Here is a 17,618-nt window from a genome sequence, read left to right as displayed (position 1 = left end):
CCCTGCTGCTACTTTTACTATTCATTTACTATTTATACAGTCATAGAAAACTTTGGGCGATCTCTTTATGTTGCCTGTCAGTCTTTTCTCATAATTCCTCTTTGTCTCTCTTATTTGCTTTCTCACTTGCCCTCTGAAAATTTGATATTCCTCTTGGTTCTGTTTATTTTATATTGACACTTGTCCTAAGCACATTTTCTCTTCTTTATCTTAATTTCTACCTCCTTTGTCATCCAGGGAGCTTTGGATTGGCTTGTTCTATCTTTCCCATTTGAGCAAATATACCTTGACCAGACCCAACCATCTCCTCTTTGAATGTAGCCCAATATTCAGTGAATGTTTTTCTTGCCAACTTCCTGTTCCAGTCACACATGCCCAGCTCTGTTCTTGCCCCCATTGAGGTCTGTTCTCCACCAGTTGATTTTTCTCAATCTGGATTGTTGCACATCGTTCTGTCCCATCATCCTGAACCTTATAATACAATGATCACTGTCTCCGAAATGTTCCCGAACTGAACCTTATCCACTTGACCCAGCTCATTTCTGAGAACCAGGTCCAACAGTGCACCCTTTCTTGTTGAACTTGAAACATCCTGCTCTTGGAAGCTCTCCTGAATGCAATCCAGGAGCACTTGTCCCTCACTTCACTGTACAGTATGAGTACCCTGGTGTACATTTGAGTAATTGAAGTCCTCCATTACAACTATCCTATAATGTTGGCATCCCTCTGTAATTTCCATGCAGATTTGTTCTTACACATCCGTTCCACTAGTTGATTGGAACACTACATCTAGGAATGTAATTGTACCCTTTTTGTTCCCTAGATCTGGTCAAATTGATTCCGTGCCTTGGACCCTCTGTTTCTCCAGCACTGCAATTAATTTCTTAAGCAATTCTGCCGCTTCTCCTCCTTTCCTTCCTTTTCTGAATACCTTATAATCTGCAATCTATGCTGTAACTCTCCAATGTTACTCTCATATATGTTCACATACATACAAAGTAACTCTGATTTAGACTTCAATACTTTCTCCTTTACATTGACTTCCTTGATACCTCTGCCAAGTGCCATAGGGTAGCTATCAGGAACATGGATGTTAAATTGCTGGCCTTAACAGCAGACTGAGGCAAACTGCAGCACCCGACTTTCACCCTCTTTGATTTAATAAAGTTCTGGGAATTATATCTGGGAATTGTATCTTGGATTGTCTCACTCACTGAGACATTAGCAGTAGCTCCGCTCATTGCTTAGAGCAAAATGTTAACATTCTCTATTGTGACTATGTAACATTATGTGCAATATGTATTTCAGAAGGAATTAGTTACACTTGGCTACCTTAGAAAAATGGATGTTTGAGCTGGCAGAGTGGTGTAAATGTCATTGGAGTAATCCAGAGACTGACTGTGGAAGGCATCATAACAGGGGTAAATTCTTTGCTCAGCCAAAGCCCAGAAAGGGAAGCTCAGATGATTATTCACCTCCCTAATTAATGAGCATTGAAAGTATTTATATCCTCTAGTACTGTCAAACTGTGATCAACCCTGATCAGACGGAATCTGGGGCCTTCTGGTATCTAATATTCATCAGCACAGGAAGGAGGTTGTAGGGAAAACACTACTGTTCCATCCCCAGCTGTTTACTGCAATGTCCCACCTGACTGTCTCCTTTCCCTCTAACCTACATAAGTAGGAATCACAGGAGGGTGCTGGCATACTTAGCATCACTAACATGAATAGATCACTTTCACTCAGTGACAACTTGCATTTATTATTTTCAATTGAATATCAAAGTTCCTCACATTACCTATCACAGGTTAATTTTTCTAGCAGAATTACTGTATCCCAGACAAGTTGAGTAATGATTGGAAAGTTGTAAATTTTTGCTGCTTTTGGTGTAAGTGTTGAATCCTGTAATTGACAGTGAGTTTCCAATTTGTCCTCTCAGGCAGTGGAATTGGAATGACACAACTTTTCAAGATTTTTTCTGACTTTCTCTTGTGCATGAAAGCATGGCTACACAGCTACAGAATACAATGGTGTCATGCAGTTTCTACATCCAGTCAAAGTTCTTTTCTTATCTGGCATGTACAATTGGGTTTACTCGATTGTCATGATTAATGGCCCCATAATAATGTCAAGTTCTTTTTCTGACAGACATTGAATAGCATCCTTTCATCCAGTACAGTTTGTTCTTGGCCTACAGCTATACAAGGAGAGCTTTCCATGTTTGTTTCTTCCTAGTTATATGTTGTCCTTTTAAATTTCATTTTACAGTCTTCATGCATCCAACTGCACAATGGGTTAGTATCAGTACTGTCTGATTTCTACTGTCTGATTTTCATCTTGTCTTTATAGTTACCAAGCTCGCTATAGCATCAGAAGCTTTAGCTCAGACACAGATCTTTTGGAAATATTATCTTGCCTATTTTATAGAAAAATGAACTTTGTCAGATGAATGTTTCACTGTCTCTTGTTTCTTGAGTAAGTGGATGAGTTTTGATATCAGTTTTTTTTCAAGAAGTGTGGTTTCTTGAATTAATTTTGGAATTATTTTACTAGAAGTGGAGATTTCTCTGATGCTGCTTTGTCTTTTCTTCATTCCAAAGGCTGGCATATCTGTTTCGGATTTTGATTACAAGTTAGTTCTTCATGTTAATTATTTATCCTTATTCAATCTATTCAAGCACGAGTTTCTTCCCAGAACTCATCTACTTGTTCCTGGAGCCTTTAAAACTATGTCTGCTGTCCTAACTCTACGATTTTATTGAAATCGTATGAAGTGAATTTCAGGATTCAGCATTCCTGACCCTGTTTTTCTCCCATTTTTCCAGACCAAGATATAATCCAGCTAAGATTTCTTATATTTTGGAATTTATATCTCCAAAATCTCTCCCTGTTCTTTTCATGTTATTATTTGTAGATCAGAGATTGATTTCCATGGTGCAATCAAGAAATAATTCTCTATTGGCATCATAAAATGAGCAATGAACTATTTCTTCACTCAGCCTTGCGTTCATATCACATTCAGTAATCAGGGAGTTACGGGATGGAATGGACTTCAAGTATTTTATATAATTCTTCATAAAACTTCATACTTTTGCACCTGTGACTTGGTTTGTTTGGGCCATGCCAGGTTAATGTGATGACAAATGGGTCCAAGAATGCTGCAACCAATACTCTACTGTCAATTGCATCTAAAGGTTCAATATATTTCACAGCATGTGGGATGATAAGGAATCCCGTGGGCAATTTCTTTTGTTGTTAAAATCCACACATCAAGAAGATATCATTTCTTCACTTTCAAGATCGATCCTTCTTGTGATACAGGCGATGCTCCTTGATACAGACATCCTCAAATACGTCATCACTTCTACTAATTTCTTTTTTTGGAAACACGTGCATTTAAATCGTTCATGCTAATTGTAGACTAACTTCTTGAGCATAAGGCTGATTATTGATTTCAGGGACACCCACATCCCATGAACAATTAAAAGAAAATCATGCTGTGATCTCATCAGTTCTGATCAAAATATGGCAGCAAGTTTTGAACATTCTCTGGACTGGAGTATCCTTCTACAAGGCAGCGTCGCAATAAATTGGCGCTGCATCCTGTCCGGTGCTTTAGCATTCTTCCTCAATGACCTGAGGCAATCAGGAATGAGTATCTGGTTCAGTCTTGAGTTGGCAACCCACAGCAATTATGAAATGAAGATGGGAACTGTGCTAGGGAATTGTGAGGTGAGGAAACAGACTGATGTGGTACAGACAAGAACATTGCGGGCCAAGGCAAAAGAGCTGTTTAGCGAGCCAACACTGACACTTCACCGGACGCACACTGACGATGTTACCTAGCAGGGTGACGAAACATTTACAATCAAACACACCAGCCTCAGTGAGTAAGTCCACAACCTCATAGTGGAATCTTGACAACTCCATTGAATAAATGAACAAATGTGATTAATCAACTTTTTCAGCATTGCACACAGTGAAAAGCTCCTAGGAATGAGGTTTATTCTCTGACTGAAAGTGCAGACAGTGGCAAAGGTAACAGGACATACAGGCACCATTTGGGTGCGCTATGTCGGGGTCTGGCCAAAGATGGCCTGACATGTTAATCTGCGCACAATCTGACAAAGTGCTTTCTTCAGCATTGGCCTGTGTGAATCTTGTCCCTCTCCATAGAGCTCTCTGGTTGCACAACAATTAATTCTTAACTTAAAGTTAACTCCAAATTGAAACTTAACTCCAAAAATGGGTGGGTTGGAATTAGATCAGAGGTTAAAATTTGAAATATCTGAAACAGGAACCCAACCCACCCACAGACTGTTCGTAGTTGGGAAAACTGCAAAACCAGCAGTAAAGATATGCTGTAGTTTTGTTCAGGAAACCTAGACTTCCTGGTTTTGTGACCTCAAAGCAGCCCTCACACGGAGCAGACCTTCGAAGCTAACATCTGAGCCAATGTATAATTGGTCCCCACTAGAGATCCAGAAGGTCTCACTGCCTTTCTGTGTTAGACAGCAGCCGCAGACCTCTGATTAACCTCCCAGAGTCAAAAGCCCACCCACAGTCCTTAATTACATAGAGAACCTATCTCACTGTCAATTGAGGGTCACCCAAAATGTTCCAATTAGTGACTGTTCCCTTTGCCTGAAGGAGGTTCCAGGACACAGGAACAGTTCAACCTCTGATTTCTTCATGATTCGTGGGAAAACACAGCCTATTGTGTTAATGATAAAGCCTGAAACTAGCGACATTGGACTTTGATCTCTAGTCTATGTCTACTGATCTCAAACATCCATCTAGCTACTATAATTGATCTCAGTATCCCACTGCCCACAATACTGACTCTGGATCACATTACTGTTCTTGGCATCAGGTCAAACATGCAATCAACAAAGCTAAGCGATTCTACAAACAATGGATCAGATCTAAGCACTGCTGTCCTGCCAAATCTACTCATGAAGGGAGGTGGATGATGAACTGAACCCACTGAACTAAGAGGTTCCACAAATATACCTGTCCTCAATGAAAGGGGAGGGCTATTATTCACTGCAAAAGACAAAGTCAATGCACTCGCATCCATCTTCAGTCAGAACTGTGAACGGATAATCCATCTTGGCCTCCTCCTGAGGTCATCAGCATCACAGATGGATGTTTTCATCTAATTTGATTCACTTCACGTAATATCAAGAGCCAGCTAGTGATACTGCAAATACTGTGAGCCCTGACAACATACTGGTAATGGTACTAAAGACTTATGCTCCACAACTTGCTGTGCTCCTAGCCAAGCTGTTCCAGTACAGCTACAACACTGGCATCTATCCAAAAATGTACTGAACATGAAAAGTAGGTCAAATCCAACCCAACTAATTACCAGCCGACTAGTCTATTCTCAACTGGCAGCAAAGTGATGGAAGGGGTTGTTGACAGCACTTGTGTTCAGCATTAACTTATTCCCCAATGCTCTATTTGGGTTCCATCAGGGCCACTCAATTTCAGATATCATTACAACTTTGGTGCAAACATGGGCTGAAAGAGCTGAAAATATGGAGGTGAGAAGAGAGTGACTGTCCTTGACATCAAAGCAGCTTTGACTGAGTAGGACATCAAGGAGCCCTAGCAAAGCTGGAATCAATGGGAATTGGTGAGGGGAAGCTCTCCACTGGTTGGCATCATACCCAGATCAGAGGAAGATGATTGTGCAGGACATCTCTGCAGGAACTCCTCAGGGTAGTGTCCTAGGTCCAACCATCTTCAGCTGCTTCACCAATGACATTCTCTCTATCATGAGGCTATGAGAAGTTTACACAATCCTCAGTATCATTAGCCACACCTCAGAAAAAGAAGCAGGTTGCGTTCATGTGCAGCAAGACAACATTCAAGCTTAGAATGATAAATGGCAAGTGACATTTGACAATGCTTTACGTGATGCTTCCTTTAAGAACTAACCAGGACATGCTCCAGAGTTAATAAAGAGCAGCAGATATTCTCTAGAGGAAACATTTATATTAATTCTCAAATACAGGGAAAAAGTGGTAATGACAGGACATGTTGTACATCGCATACCCAAATATTCTGAAATTTAGAGGGAGAGGATTGGAGATCAAGGGGTGAATGCCAATATATGTGTTGACCATGAAGTACAGGAAAAGGCAATCTCATCCAGGAACTGTCTTCCCACAAATAGTTTTCCAGGTGGTATAACAGCCAAAAAAGTCAGATAATTCGAGAAAGACCACGATAGAAAGAAGAGCAGGGAAATTTGCAGGCAAACACAAAAATTGATTAAATATCCAAGGGGAAGGACAAGAGGTGAGAGACATGGATTAGCAAAAAGGACACCAAGCAAACATATTTCAGGTTTGAGTAATGATTCAGGAGATACATTCAGGAGAAGGAAATGATTACAAACTGTGGAAAGAAGCTTTGGCAGGCAGTCTGACAGAAGTAGTCTAGAGAGACCTCATGTGATCAAAAGGAGTTTGTAGCCACCAACAGATTAGAAGATAGAGTAATGAGAGTGGTTAAATGACGAGAATTAAATAATTGGAAAGAAATTAGGGTATGTTCAGAAGTTGCAGATGGAGGTCAAACTGCTTTATCATATAGATGGATCTGTACAGAACAAGTCTTATCAGATGGGACCTATAACATTGGTCGCCAGAGATTTTGAGAAATGCTTTGGCAATTAGAAAGATCACAGGAGACTCATCTATAATGGGGAAAGTGACTTTGGAAATGGTTGTGGTCACTGTAGGTACACATTCATAGGGGTGTAAGTCCAAAGATATATGAGCAGCTTTCCAGTAGGGTAACCTGCTTCAGAGAGAAGCATTTCCCCAGCCTCCACAGGAAGCACCCATTATTGAACAGAAATACTGGAAGTTAAATAAATGTGTTTGTGAATTAAATCATGCTTCCCTGGTTGATTACATTACAGCAAAGGTAATTCTGTCAAGGTTAGGCTATGCACTAACTCAAGTTAGATTCTGCAATGTATCATGATCCCAGCTCATGTTGCTACTGGACTGGTCATAGCCCAGACTGAAATCTGGCTTGTTAGATCATTTTTAAAAAAAATTAATGTGGCGGTCTATCACCAAAAGCACAAATTGCTTCAGATTTGGTTTTAACAATAAAATAGAAGTTTATTATATAAAAAAAGTGAAGATAACATTAAACAATCTAAATAAGTCATTAAATGTGAAAGATTTTAAAATGAATGGCAAAATAAAATCCCATCTACTCTCAACACCATCACTTTACATTACTTAAATATGAGGGAGCAAGTTTCCTTTTCTATCACTTCTGTAGGTTTGATTAACTGTATCATTTAATTCCCTGTTTTGAGCACTTGAGATTTTTCTTTGATTATTTACACAACCAAGCTTAAACAGTTTTAGCTTCAAATAACGCCTTCAGGGCCCTAACCAAACACTTCTGGTTTGGAATTTTCAAACTAAAACCCTTACACTTATTTCCTAATTGTTCCAAACTAACTTCTTTCTCCAAGTGAAACTGTTCTTACCTCTAACCCTGTTGAGGTCTTCTGCTAACTGAATTAAAAGCTTTCTTATCTATGGCTTTTTCTTGAATCAATTCGTGATTCTTCTAAACCAAAAGCAAGCTAATGCCTTTCAATGTTTGCTGCTTCTGATTGTAAAACTTACAAAATAACCAAATTCACATCCTGTTAATCCGGCTTCTGGCACTGTTTAAATATGTTAATTTGGTGATGGAGCAGGTTGAGTCAGATGGAATTTTACAGTAACAATCTTACTTGGATTGTGTCAGTCCCATTATAATTGGTCATTCCAAGTCTACACAAAAAGATATGGCTGCATAGGAAGATGAAATGGAATATCTATGGAGTCTTGTGGGTCAGGTAAATTGTTTAGGTCTGATTCGATGCAAGCTTTCATGTGTTAGCATTTAGTCTAGTGATGAGAAATCTGAAGGTTGAGGTCATCTTGAAGGTGAACAAACATTTAAAAAATGAAAGAGAGTGAAGTGCAGAATGAAATTCCCAGATTTGGGTGAACCCAAGAACTGCAATTGTTTAGTCCAGCGTTGCCCCACATGCCAACTTTGATGATGTGTTCATAATATTCCACATGGGAGAAAATGGGAATAGTTGCTTTTTGGCTTAGGAAGTTAAAAAATGCCAGGAGGGTAGCACACCTCTCTCGAAGCAGTAGATATGGCTGTCTATTTTTCTAACACCTTGGAAGAAGAATAAAATGGAAAGGGGACTGAAAGGACAATACTCATTGAATACTAAACAGATAATGGATCTGTTTGGAATAGTGTATATCCTACAAAGTGTGTAAATGAGAAAAGACCAAGAACTGATATAGAAAGTCTAAAGCAAATGTAAGAGAGAAAAGAAATATCTAAACTAAGATGAGTAAATACAAGTAATCAATCATTGTATTGTCTTACAAGAAGGAATGCCTTGAATAAAAGGTTGTTGTGGCATCCTTCTTCAGCAATCTCAATACAAACTTTGAGAAGGGGAAATTTATTTTTAAATCTGTAGCTTTTCCTGTAAATATGTCTTTGTTAAGTTTTAAGAATGAACCAGGATCTGCTCCAGAGTTACAGAGCAGCTGATGCTCATTGGAACATATATTGAAGGGACGTATTTCCTCTTTCCTCTATTTTGATTTAGCCCCCTCTTTCTCTCTGTAACCTTTGATGGTTTGCATTGCCCTTCACAGGCTTCGCACATAAATTATTTAATTGGAAACATGAATGATTTATTGGTCATGGTTAAAAGATGGAAAAAAATACTGTGGGTGATTTAGTGATGGGGAAAAAGAAAACATTCAGTTGTGTAAGAACACTTCTGGATATAAGAAAAGGACTGTTTTTCAAAAAGCTCTTGTGGTACAGTATTAGTGTGCCTCTGAGTTAGGAGGCCTGGGTTCAAGTCCTACCTGTCCGGAAGTGTGTCATAACATCTGAACAGGCTGATTAAAAATATCTAAATCAACATAAAAAGCTGGTTTGTTGGTCGATGAGTATGATTTTTGCTTTGATTCAAGTCATATCTGCTCTGGGAGTGTGTAATAACTTCCTGGAACAGGTTGATTAGAAAACATGAAAAAAGGTTGTATTTTGACCCGAGGTAAGGAACAGACTGGAGTTGGCATTGAATTATGAACTGCAAATAAACAGTTGAGGAAGACAGACCAAATCCTGCTTCTTGCTTTGTTGATTGGATAGCTAGCAATATAACAACTATCACACCACAGAAGTGCCAGGCAATAAACTTCTCAAACAACAACCCCTTGAAATCTGGGGGCAGGGGTTTACTATAGACCAGAAACTGAACTGGACGAGCCATATAAACCTTGTGGCTACAGGAGCAGGTGAAAAGCTCAGAAAAGTACAACAAATAATTCACTTTCTGTTTCCCCAATGCCTCTCTACAAGATGCAAGTAGAGAGTGTGATGGAAAACTCTCCAGTTAGCTGGATGGGTGCAGCTCCAACAACATTTAGGAAGCTCGAAACCATCCAGGGCAAAGCAGCCCACTTGACTGGCTTCCTATCACCCATTTACAACATTAACTCCCTCCACCACTGGCACACATGACCCCAATGTAAACCATCTGCTTAATGCATTACATTAATTTATCAAGGTTCTTTCAAATAGCACCATCCAAACCCATGACCTCTACTATCTAGAGGAACAAGAGCCACCAAATTCCCCTTGAAGTCACACATGATCATGACTTGGACCTGTATTGTTTTTTTCAGTGTCACTGGATCAAAATCCTAGATCTCACTCCTTTACAGGAGTGAGGGTGTACTATATCCCAAAGACTGCAGTAGTTCAAGAGGGCAGCTCACCATCATCTTCATCAGCGGAATTGGGATGGGCAATAAAGCAATTAATGTGGCCCAGTCAGTGATGCCTACATGCTATTGATGAATGAAATAAAAGATGGGACAGTGAGTCATAGCCCCTGCTTTTGATCATTATCCAATAATTCCCCAGCTTTGAAATTCAAATAGAGAGGTTTCAACACCCACCCCCGTTCCATGCTATAAATATGCTTGTTCGGCCATTGAATGAGGTAAGGATCTGATTCAGTGACGATGTCCCTACCATCAAATAGCCTCTCACTGTGAAGGTTCACACACAGTGAATGCTCATAGAATCATACAGAACAGAAACAGACCCTTCCGTCCTACCAGTCCACACTGGCCTTGTTCTCAAACTAAACTAGTCCCACCCCACTTAACCACTCTCTTTAAAAAAAAAGTTGCTCATCATGTCCTTTTTAAATCTTTCTCCTCTCACCTTAAAAATATGCCCCCTGGTTTTGAACTCCCATGATTTTATAAACCACGATAAAGTCACCCCTCAACCTGCCTCACTCCAGTGAAAAAAGTCTCAGACTATCCAACCTATTGTTATAACTCAAACCCTCCATTCCCGGCAACATCCTGGTAAATCTTTTCTTAACCCTCTCCAGTTAAATAATATCCTTTCTAAAACAGAGCAACCAGAACTGCACAGAGTACTGCAGAAGAGGCGTCACCAAAGTCCTGTACAACCTCAACATGACATCTCAACTCCTATACTCAAAGGTCTGAGCAATGAAGGCAAACGTGTTAATCATCTTCTTAACTACCCTGTCTATCTTTGATGCAAATTTCAAAGAATTACGTACCTAAACCCCAAGATCTCTCTGTTCTACAACACTATCCAAGGCTCTACCATTAGTTATATATGTCCTGCCCATCTTTGTTTTACCAAAATGCAACACCTCGCATTTATCCAAATTAAACTCCATCTGCCACTCCTCAGCCCATTGATCCAACTGATCAAGATCTCTTTGTAATCTTAGACAACCTTTTTTTTTTACTGTCCACTATACCACCAATTTTGGTGTCATCTGCAAACTTACTAACCATGCCTCCTATATTCTCATCCACATCATTTATATAAATGACAAACAAATGTGAACCCAGTAACAATCTCTGTGGAACACAGCTAGTCACAGGCCTCCAGTCTTAAAAATAACTCTCCGCCGCCACCACCTGTCTCCTGCCGTTAAGCCAATTTTGTATCCACTTGGCAAGCTCACCTTGAATCCCATTTGAGCTAACTTCACTAATTAGTGTACCATGCAGAACCTCATCAAAGGCTTTAATAAAGTCCAAGTAAACAATATCTATCACTTTTCCTTCATCACTTTTTGGTTACTTCCTCAAAGAAACTCAATCAAATTTGCGAGACACAATTTCCCTCACACAAAACCATGCCGACTATCCCTAATCACTCCTTGCCTCTCCAATTGCATGTAAAACCTAACTTTCAGAATCATCTCCAAACAACTTACCACCATTGAGGTGAGACATACAGGTCTACAATTCTTAGTTTCTCCTTACAGCTTTTCTTAAATAAAGCCAGAACATCAGCCACCCTCCAGCCAACATGGAGACCAATGACACCAAAGATCATCATCCAGCAAGATATTGATGCATTCTGTTAGACAAGAGTGAGAAGTAGAAAATGGAGGAAGAAAATATTTAGCCTCCAATAATTTACGCAGGTCAAAGTGGTGAACATCTCTAGCTATTTAACTATGAGAGCATCACAGGTTCATCCAATCATGTCCCTCATCAGACACCACATACAGACCCTTTAGATGTTAGACTTTGGACCCCAAAAAATTTTCCCTCTTTAACACAAGGAGCTGAGATGAACTGTCTGACTTCAACCAGGCTTCAACCAGCATTGAGGAGGAATGAAAATAGAGACCTCTCTGGTCTACATGGCTCAATTCCATGCTGAGTGTTAACCAACTGAGTTGTCAGGCAGCAAACAAATCACTTCTATAAAAATGTCCTCCCACCTGAATGGTAAGCAGGATGGTCGTCAAGGAGAAGTCTTCTTTCCATTTCCTGGGATTATCAAGAAAGTCTATACATGGCTTGCCTGTGACTGTGTCCACTGTAAGCAAAGGATAAGCAGAAAAATAAGTAGATTGAATTGTCAAGCAACTGATGACATTTTTATTTAAATAAGGAGGACATGAAAAAAGTAGTAATAAAGAACAGGCCACATGGCAATTATATCCATAATGTTCCACATACTCCTAAACAAGTTATTCACTCATGCCCTCTACTGCACCAATTAATCTCCAAGAATGTTCTGAACATATACTGCGTGATCACAAATGGAGACAAAAACTCCAGAACAGGCATTTATTCTTGCATCTCCACAAAATTTTACTGTTCTCCGTGGATAATGCTCTCTATTCCTCACAGCAACACAGTCTCCATTGCATATCATGCAATACTGAATCACTTCAACTAGGTCTATAGCTTCCAATCCTAATAACAAAACAGATTATCTACCCAGTTTTATTTTTTAACAGTTAATGAACATAACTTCAATAAGACACTGTTGTTCCCAGGTAAACTCATTAAGAGAAGGTTTGCAGTTACTCACCATTGGGATGAAAAGGAATTGTATTGAAAGTAACAGTTGGAGGGATTGAGTTGTAATCTTCTGTATACTTCAAGGAAACCTGAAGGACAGCACCTTAGTAAGGTAAAAAACACAGGTTTTAGTCAATATAGAAATCCTGGCATACAGGAGCTCAAGAGCAGAGGTTTGAAGAACAAGATTGTAAGGCCATGGCTTCGTGGTCAGATATCACCTGAGCACAATCTTTTCTGTTCATGTTGGCCCATACGATTAACATAAAGGAACCCAGGTCCAGATTTACCATCATGTCCTTTAGGGAAACCTGCCATCTGCTAAAAGTGTGCAACTTTCTACAGATAAAGTGTTGTAAAGGGCACCTTTAACAGAATTCCCTAAATAGGCTAGTTACCAGGGGAGACATCACAGCCGTACACAGTGTGCTCACTTTCCATCAGGGGTCACAGAAATCAAGAACAATGTAACCATTGCAGCTAAGATTAATAAACAGTGCACATGAGGGTATCCCAAACTAACCAGTCCCTTGGGGAGTCATTGGGGAATATTTAAAGTCAATTAAACTTACAAAAGGAAAATTAATAGGCATTGAGTTCATTTTTAATTCAGCACATACAGTAAAAAAAGTTTCTTCTAATTTCACAGTGGCTCACTGGTTAACACTGCTGCCCCATAGCGCCAGGGACCCAGGTTCGATTCCACCCTCAGGCGACTGTCTGTGTGGAGTTTGCACATTTTCCCCGTGTCTGCGTGGATTTCCTCTGGATGCTCCATTTTCCTCCCACAGTCCAAAGATGTGCAGGCTAGGTGGATTGGCCATGCTAAATTGCCCGTAGTGTTCAGGAATGTGTAGATTAGGTGGGTGGGATGCTCTGAGGGTCAGTGTGGACTTGTTGGGCCAAAGGGCCTGTTTCCACACTGTAGGGATTGTATGATGATTCTATGATTCTTAATTTCTAATGCACACAGTAAACATTTCAACAATCTTTCCACTAGGATTACAAAACCCAGAATGCAAATCATTGTTGCAACCAGACAAAAAAAAAACAAAAGAACTGCAGATGCCGGAAATCTCAAAAAAAAACAGAAATTGCTGGAAAATCTCAGCAGGGTCTGGCAGCATCCATGGAGAGAAATCAGAGTTAACGTTTCGATACAGTTACCTTTCTTCAGAACTTCAGTTGAAAGAAAACTATCAGAAAAACAGGGAATTAAAAAAACCCACAAAATTAATCCTTTGTGCAGAATACAATAAAAACCGAAAATTCATTGTCAACCTTCCTTCCTTCAGGAAAGAATTTCCTTTACAATTTCAAGCCCATGTGTCACTCATTAAACTCTAGAAAGATGCTTTTTGAATTTACCATCTCATTTATCAATTATAAAACAAGAAAGAAAACAGAGGATGTGAAAAAGCTCAGATTTATTAGAATTGAAAACTCTGCACAGACAGGAAGAAATAGCAAGAAATTATGAACCAGCCAAAGATCTGAAACAGACGTCTAGGCTTTTATTGCAGACTTTTGGTTTAAATTAATAATTGACAACATCTGATGTTAAAAGAATCACAATTATTGCTTTCTACTATACATGATTTTTCAGAAATAATTTTTTTTTAAATTGTCTTTTAGATCACACTTACCTTCCCAGAGGGAATCTTTCAATCCCTGAACTGTGGCCACCCACTCTAACAGATCGTCCCTAACTGGGGACAAAGTAATGCCCTGCAGTTGTATAAAAGTATATTGTACTATTAAAGTGCCTGTGTGACTTTAAAGATACATATTCATTAGAAGCCCTCCTCCCACCTCTGGATTCCATGCAACATTCAGCAACCTAGTTCAGCAGTGAGCGAGGATATCCGGGCTTCCACAGTAAAATAATCTACCAATTCTGTGGCATGGTGGCTCAGTGGTTAGCATTAGTGCCTAACAGTGCCAGGAACCCAGTGCCAGGTTCAATTCCAGCCTGGGGTCACTGTCTGTATAGAGTTTGCATGTTCTCCCTGTGTTTGCGTGGGTTTCTGCTGGGTGCTCTGGGTTTCCTCCCACAGTCCAAAGATGAGCACGTTGGGTGGATTGGCCATGCTAAATTGCCCTGTGGTGACTAAAGATGTGCAGGCTAGGCAGATTAGCCTGAGGGGATAGGATGGGGACTGGGTTTGGAGGTTTGGTGCAGACTCAATGGGCCAAATGGCCTCTTTTCATACTGTAGGGAGTCTATGACTCTACCATCCTGGCTCACTTGAATAGATGCTGTTACCCACACCACTGTACCAGAGCATGAATCATTCTCTTCAGGAAAACAAAGTTAAACAGGCAGAAAAGAAGTGCACTTGTACACCTTGGAAATCCTATTTATCAGTTAAATATAAATTCCTGCTTATCAGATAAATTATTCAATACCACACCTACATTTTAAACATTTTGTCTCCAGTCCCTAATTGTAAAATATGGAAAAATGAACTTGCCGTCTGCACGGCAACAAATATTAGATTGCTTAAATTTCACATACAGAATGTTCACTGGTTTAAATTTCACTGAGATGGTCAAACAATTATTATTATTTTGCACAGACTGGCTCAACATTTTTACATTTACTTAAATACAAACAATTCAAAAATACCAACCACCACAAAATCAAACAATTCCCTCAACTCATTTGTCATCTAACCATGAAACACTGTGTGGCGAAGCCAGTCTCAGGGGATACAAAGTGTATGAGGTCTAATAATAGGGGGCAGAGGGAAGGGAAGATTTAAGAAATCAGGGAGGAGGAAGAAAAAGAACAAGGCAAACAGGAATACAAAGGCAACAGTGAAATAACATGATATAATATCGGTGAAACTGAAAGGTAGAGTAGGTAACAAAAATAATTTGAGACTGGAAATTAAACGGAAACAGTTATTGGGCGAGAAAAAGAGAGCATATATGTCTGTGATCAATGCTTCAAAAGTTCAAGTTGACCAAATATGGAAACCCAAAGCAGGAAAATGACAGATGAGATCAATCAGAAAGGGGTCAAATCACTTTGCTCTGACCCCAGATTTTGTGTCAAATTGAGGGAGAAACTGAGGAAAGGCAGTCTGTGTGAAAGTGCAGTATTTCCGGTCATACAAGGTCAATGAATATTGTAAACTATTCAGACTTACTTACAAAGAGTCTAGTTTCTTGAAGTTTAGCATATTCTCTTTCCAGTAATACGTATGCCTTGGATTGCATGGCCTTGCAGCAAAATGACTCATCAAATGAATAATCTCCTTAATCATGTCAGTATAAAATATGGCACTGTATATTTCCTCCACCTTTGTGGTGTCAAACAAACCAGAAAGTGAAATTTAATATTATACAATATTTACATTAAATGAACTAAATACAATTAATATGTAAATGAAACAATATCATCATTCAGTTATTATGGGAAAGTAACAAAAAGAAAAGTGATTCTATATTAAATGGCAAGATGGCCATTTGAACTTTTGTGGAAACTTGGTTATCCAATAGTAAGAAGTTATTCTGCTTAATATTTTCCACCAAGAGCTCATCGTGTTTCACAATGATGATTGACATGAGCTATGTCATCAAAATTAATATGCAATTATACTGTATGATGTTAACATTAGATTATTTTCATTTCCTACTTTGAAGGATATTCTGGGATAAGATTGTTTTTAATCATTGTATATTTGTCCCCTTTCTTTTCTCACCTTCAGGCTAGAGGCTCGGAGTTCTGCAGCAAGTAACTGACCTCCTAACTCGCCAAAGCTTGTCTACCATCTATAAGGCTCAAGTCAAGAGTGTGATGGACTATTGTCTGGATGTGTACAGCTCCAAAAACACTCAAGAAGTTTCATGCCATCGAGAATAAAGCAACCCAATTGATTGGCACCCTATCCACCACTTTCAACATTTCATCTTTCACCATTATTACATAATGGTACCATCTACAAGATGCAGTGCAGTAAACCACCAAGACTCCTCTAACAGCACTTCCCAAACCTGTGACCTCTATTACCTCGAAGGGGAGTGGCTGCAGATCCATGGGAACACCCCACCTATAAGTTCTCCTCTAAGTCACACACCATCCTGACTTGGAATTATATCGTCATTCCTATACTGTCACTAGGTCAAAAATCTTTCCTAACTGAACTATGGATGTCACTATGTCCTGAGGGCTGTAATGGTTCAAAAAGGCAGCTCACAATCACCTTCTCAAGAGCAATTAGGGATGGGCAATAGCTGGGCTCAGCTGGCAAAGCCCACATCCCACAAACGAAGTAAAAACCAAACCTTGAGAGTTTTGTTGGTCACCACTGCCCATTTTTGAGGCCTCTATCAATTAATTTAAAAAGCAGCTTCAAGGTTATGCTCCAAGGTTTTACATCACACAATATGACACAAGTAATTCACTTACATTCCAACAGAAAGTTTATATTACAACAGCAATCATAGTTCAAAAATACCTGATTGTTTGTGGAGTGCTTTGGGGAGACTTAAGGTGAGGGATAGTATAAGGGGTATTGAGCTGACAGGAGATGTCAAAGAAGACAAATGTAGAGGCGTTGAGCTAAAGCAGTTGTAAGGTCATGAAGGATAAATGTTGGGTTATTAGACTGAGGGCAGGTATAGAAGGCACTGGCATTAGTATAGGAGCATGAAATGAGGGAGATGTTGCAGCCACTGATATTGGATGAAAGGGAACATTCAGTTGAAGTTAGACAAAAAGGGTAACAATGGTTAAGTACAAGGATATTGAGATGAGTGTAGTGTTTGGTTGCCTGAGTGTTGCAGCAGGGAGTCATTAAGCTAAAGGAAGGTGTCAAGGCATCAGAAGCACACATGGGGCTTCTATGGCAGGAACAGAGATTTGAGAATGTGTATGAGGTGTATTAAAACTGTTCATGAGGGTTCGGAGGTGGTGCAGGCATATTGAGGATGGGTTTAATTGGCAGATATTAAAGGGGATGATTGAAGCATGGGTGTGGGGGATTGATAGAGTAAAAGGTAGTGTACAATTTAGAGGGCATTGCAGGGAGTATTGAGATATTGAGGGCTGTTTTAGGGGTGTGGAGTTGTACTAGATACCAGAGGTACTGAGGGGCATTTAGGGGGAAATGAGAGAAATTAGTGTAAAAGGAGAATTTCAGAGATAGTG

At 39.6% G+C, this 17,618-nt stretch overlaps 1 protein-coding gene across 2 annotated transcripts in view; it reads right to left on the bottom strand.

Moving 5' to 3' along the window:
* Nucleotides 1-15,758, bottom strand: part of LOC109921193 (ubiquitin-conjugating enzyme E2 U-like) — a 58,047-nt gene extending 42,289 nt beyond the window's left edge. For both annotated transcript variants that reach the window (XM_048602165.1, XM_048602166.1), the window contains exons 1-4: nt 15,620-15,758; nt 14,107-14,188; nt 12,471-12,563; nt 11,872-11,969 (exon numbers count right to left, since the gene is read on the bottom strand). In XM_048602165.1, coding sequence (XP_048458122.1) covers nt 11,872-11,969; nt 12,471-12,563; nt 14,107-14,188; nt 15,620-15,685 — 339 coding nt within the window. In that variant the 5' untranslated portion in view covers nt 15,686-15,758. The remainder of the gene's footprint in view (nt 1-11,871; nt 11,970-12,470; nt 12,564-14,106; nt 14,189-15,619) is intronic.
* Nucleotides 15,759-17,618: the final 1,860 nt, after the last annotated feature.

This window comes from Rhincodon typus, chromosome 10 (genome assembly GCF_021869965.1).
Source record: "Rhincodon typus isolate 14 chromosome 10, sRhiTyp1.1, whole genome shotgun sequence".
NCBI lineage: Eukaryota > Metazoa > Chordata > Chondrichthyes > Orectolobiformes > Rhincodontidae > Rhincodon > Rhincodon typus.
The sequence above is the reverse complement of the archived record's forward strand: the minus strand, read 5'-3'. Positions and strand labels throughout refer to the sequence as shown.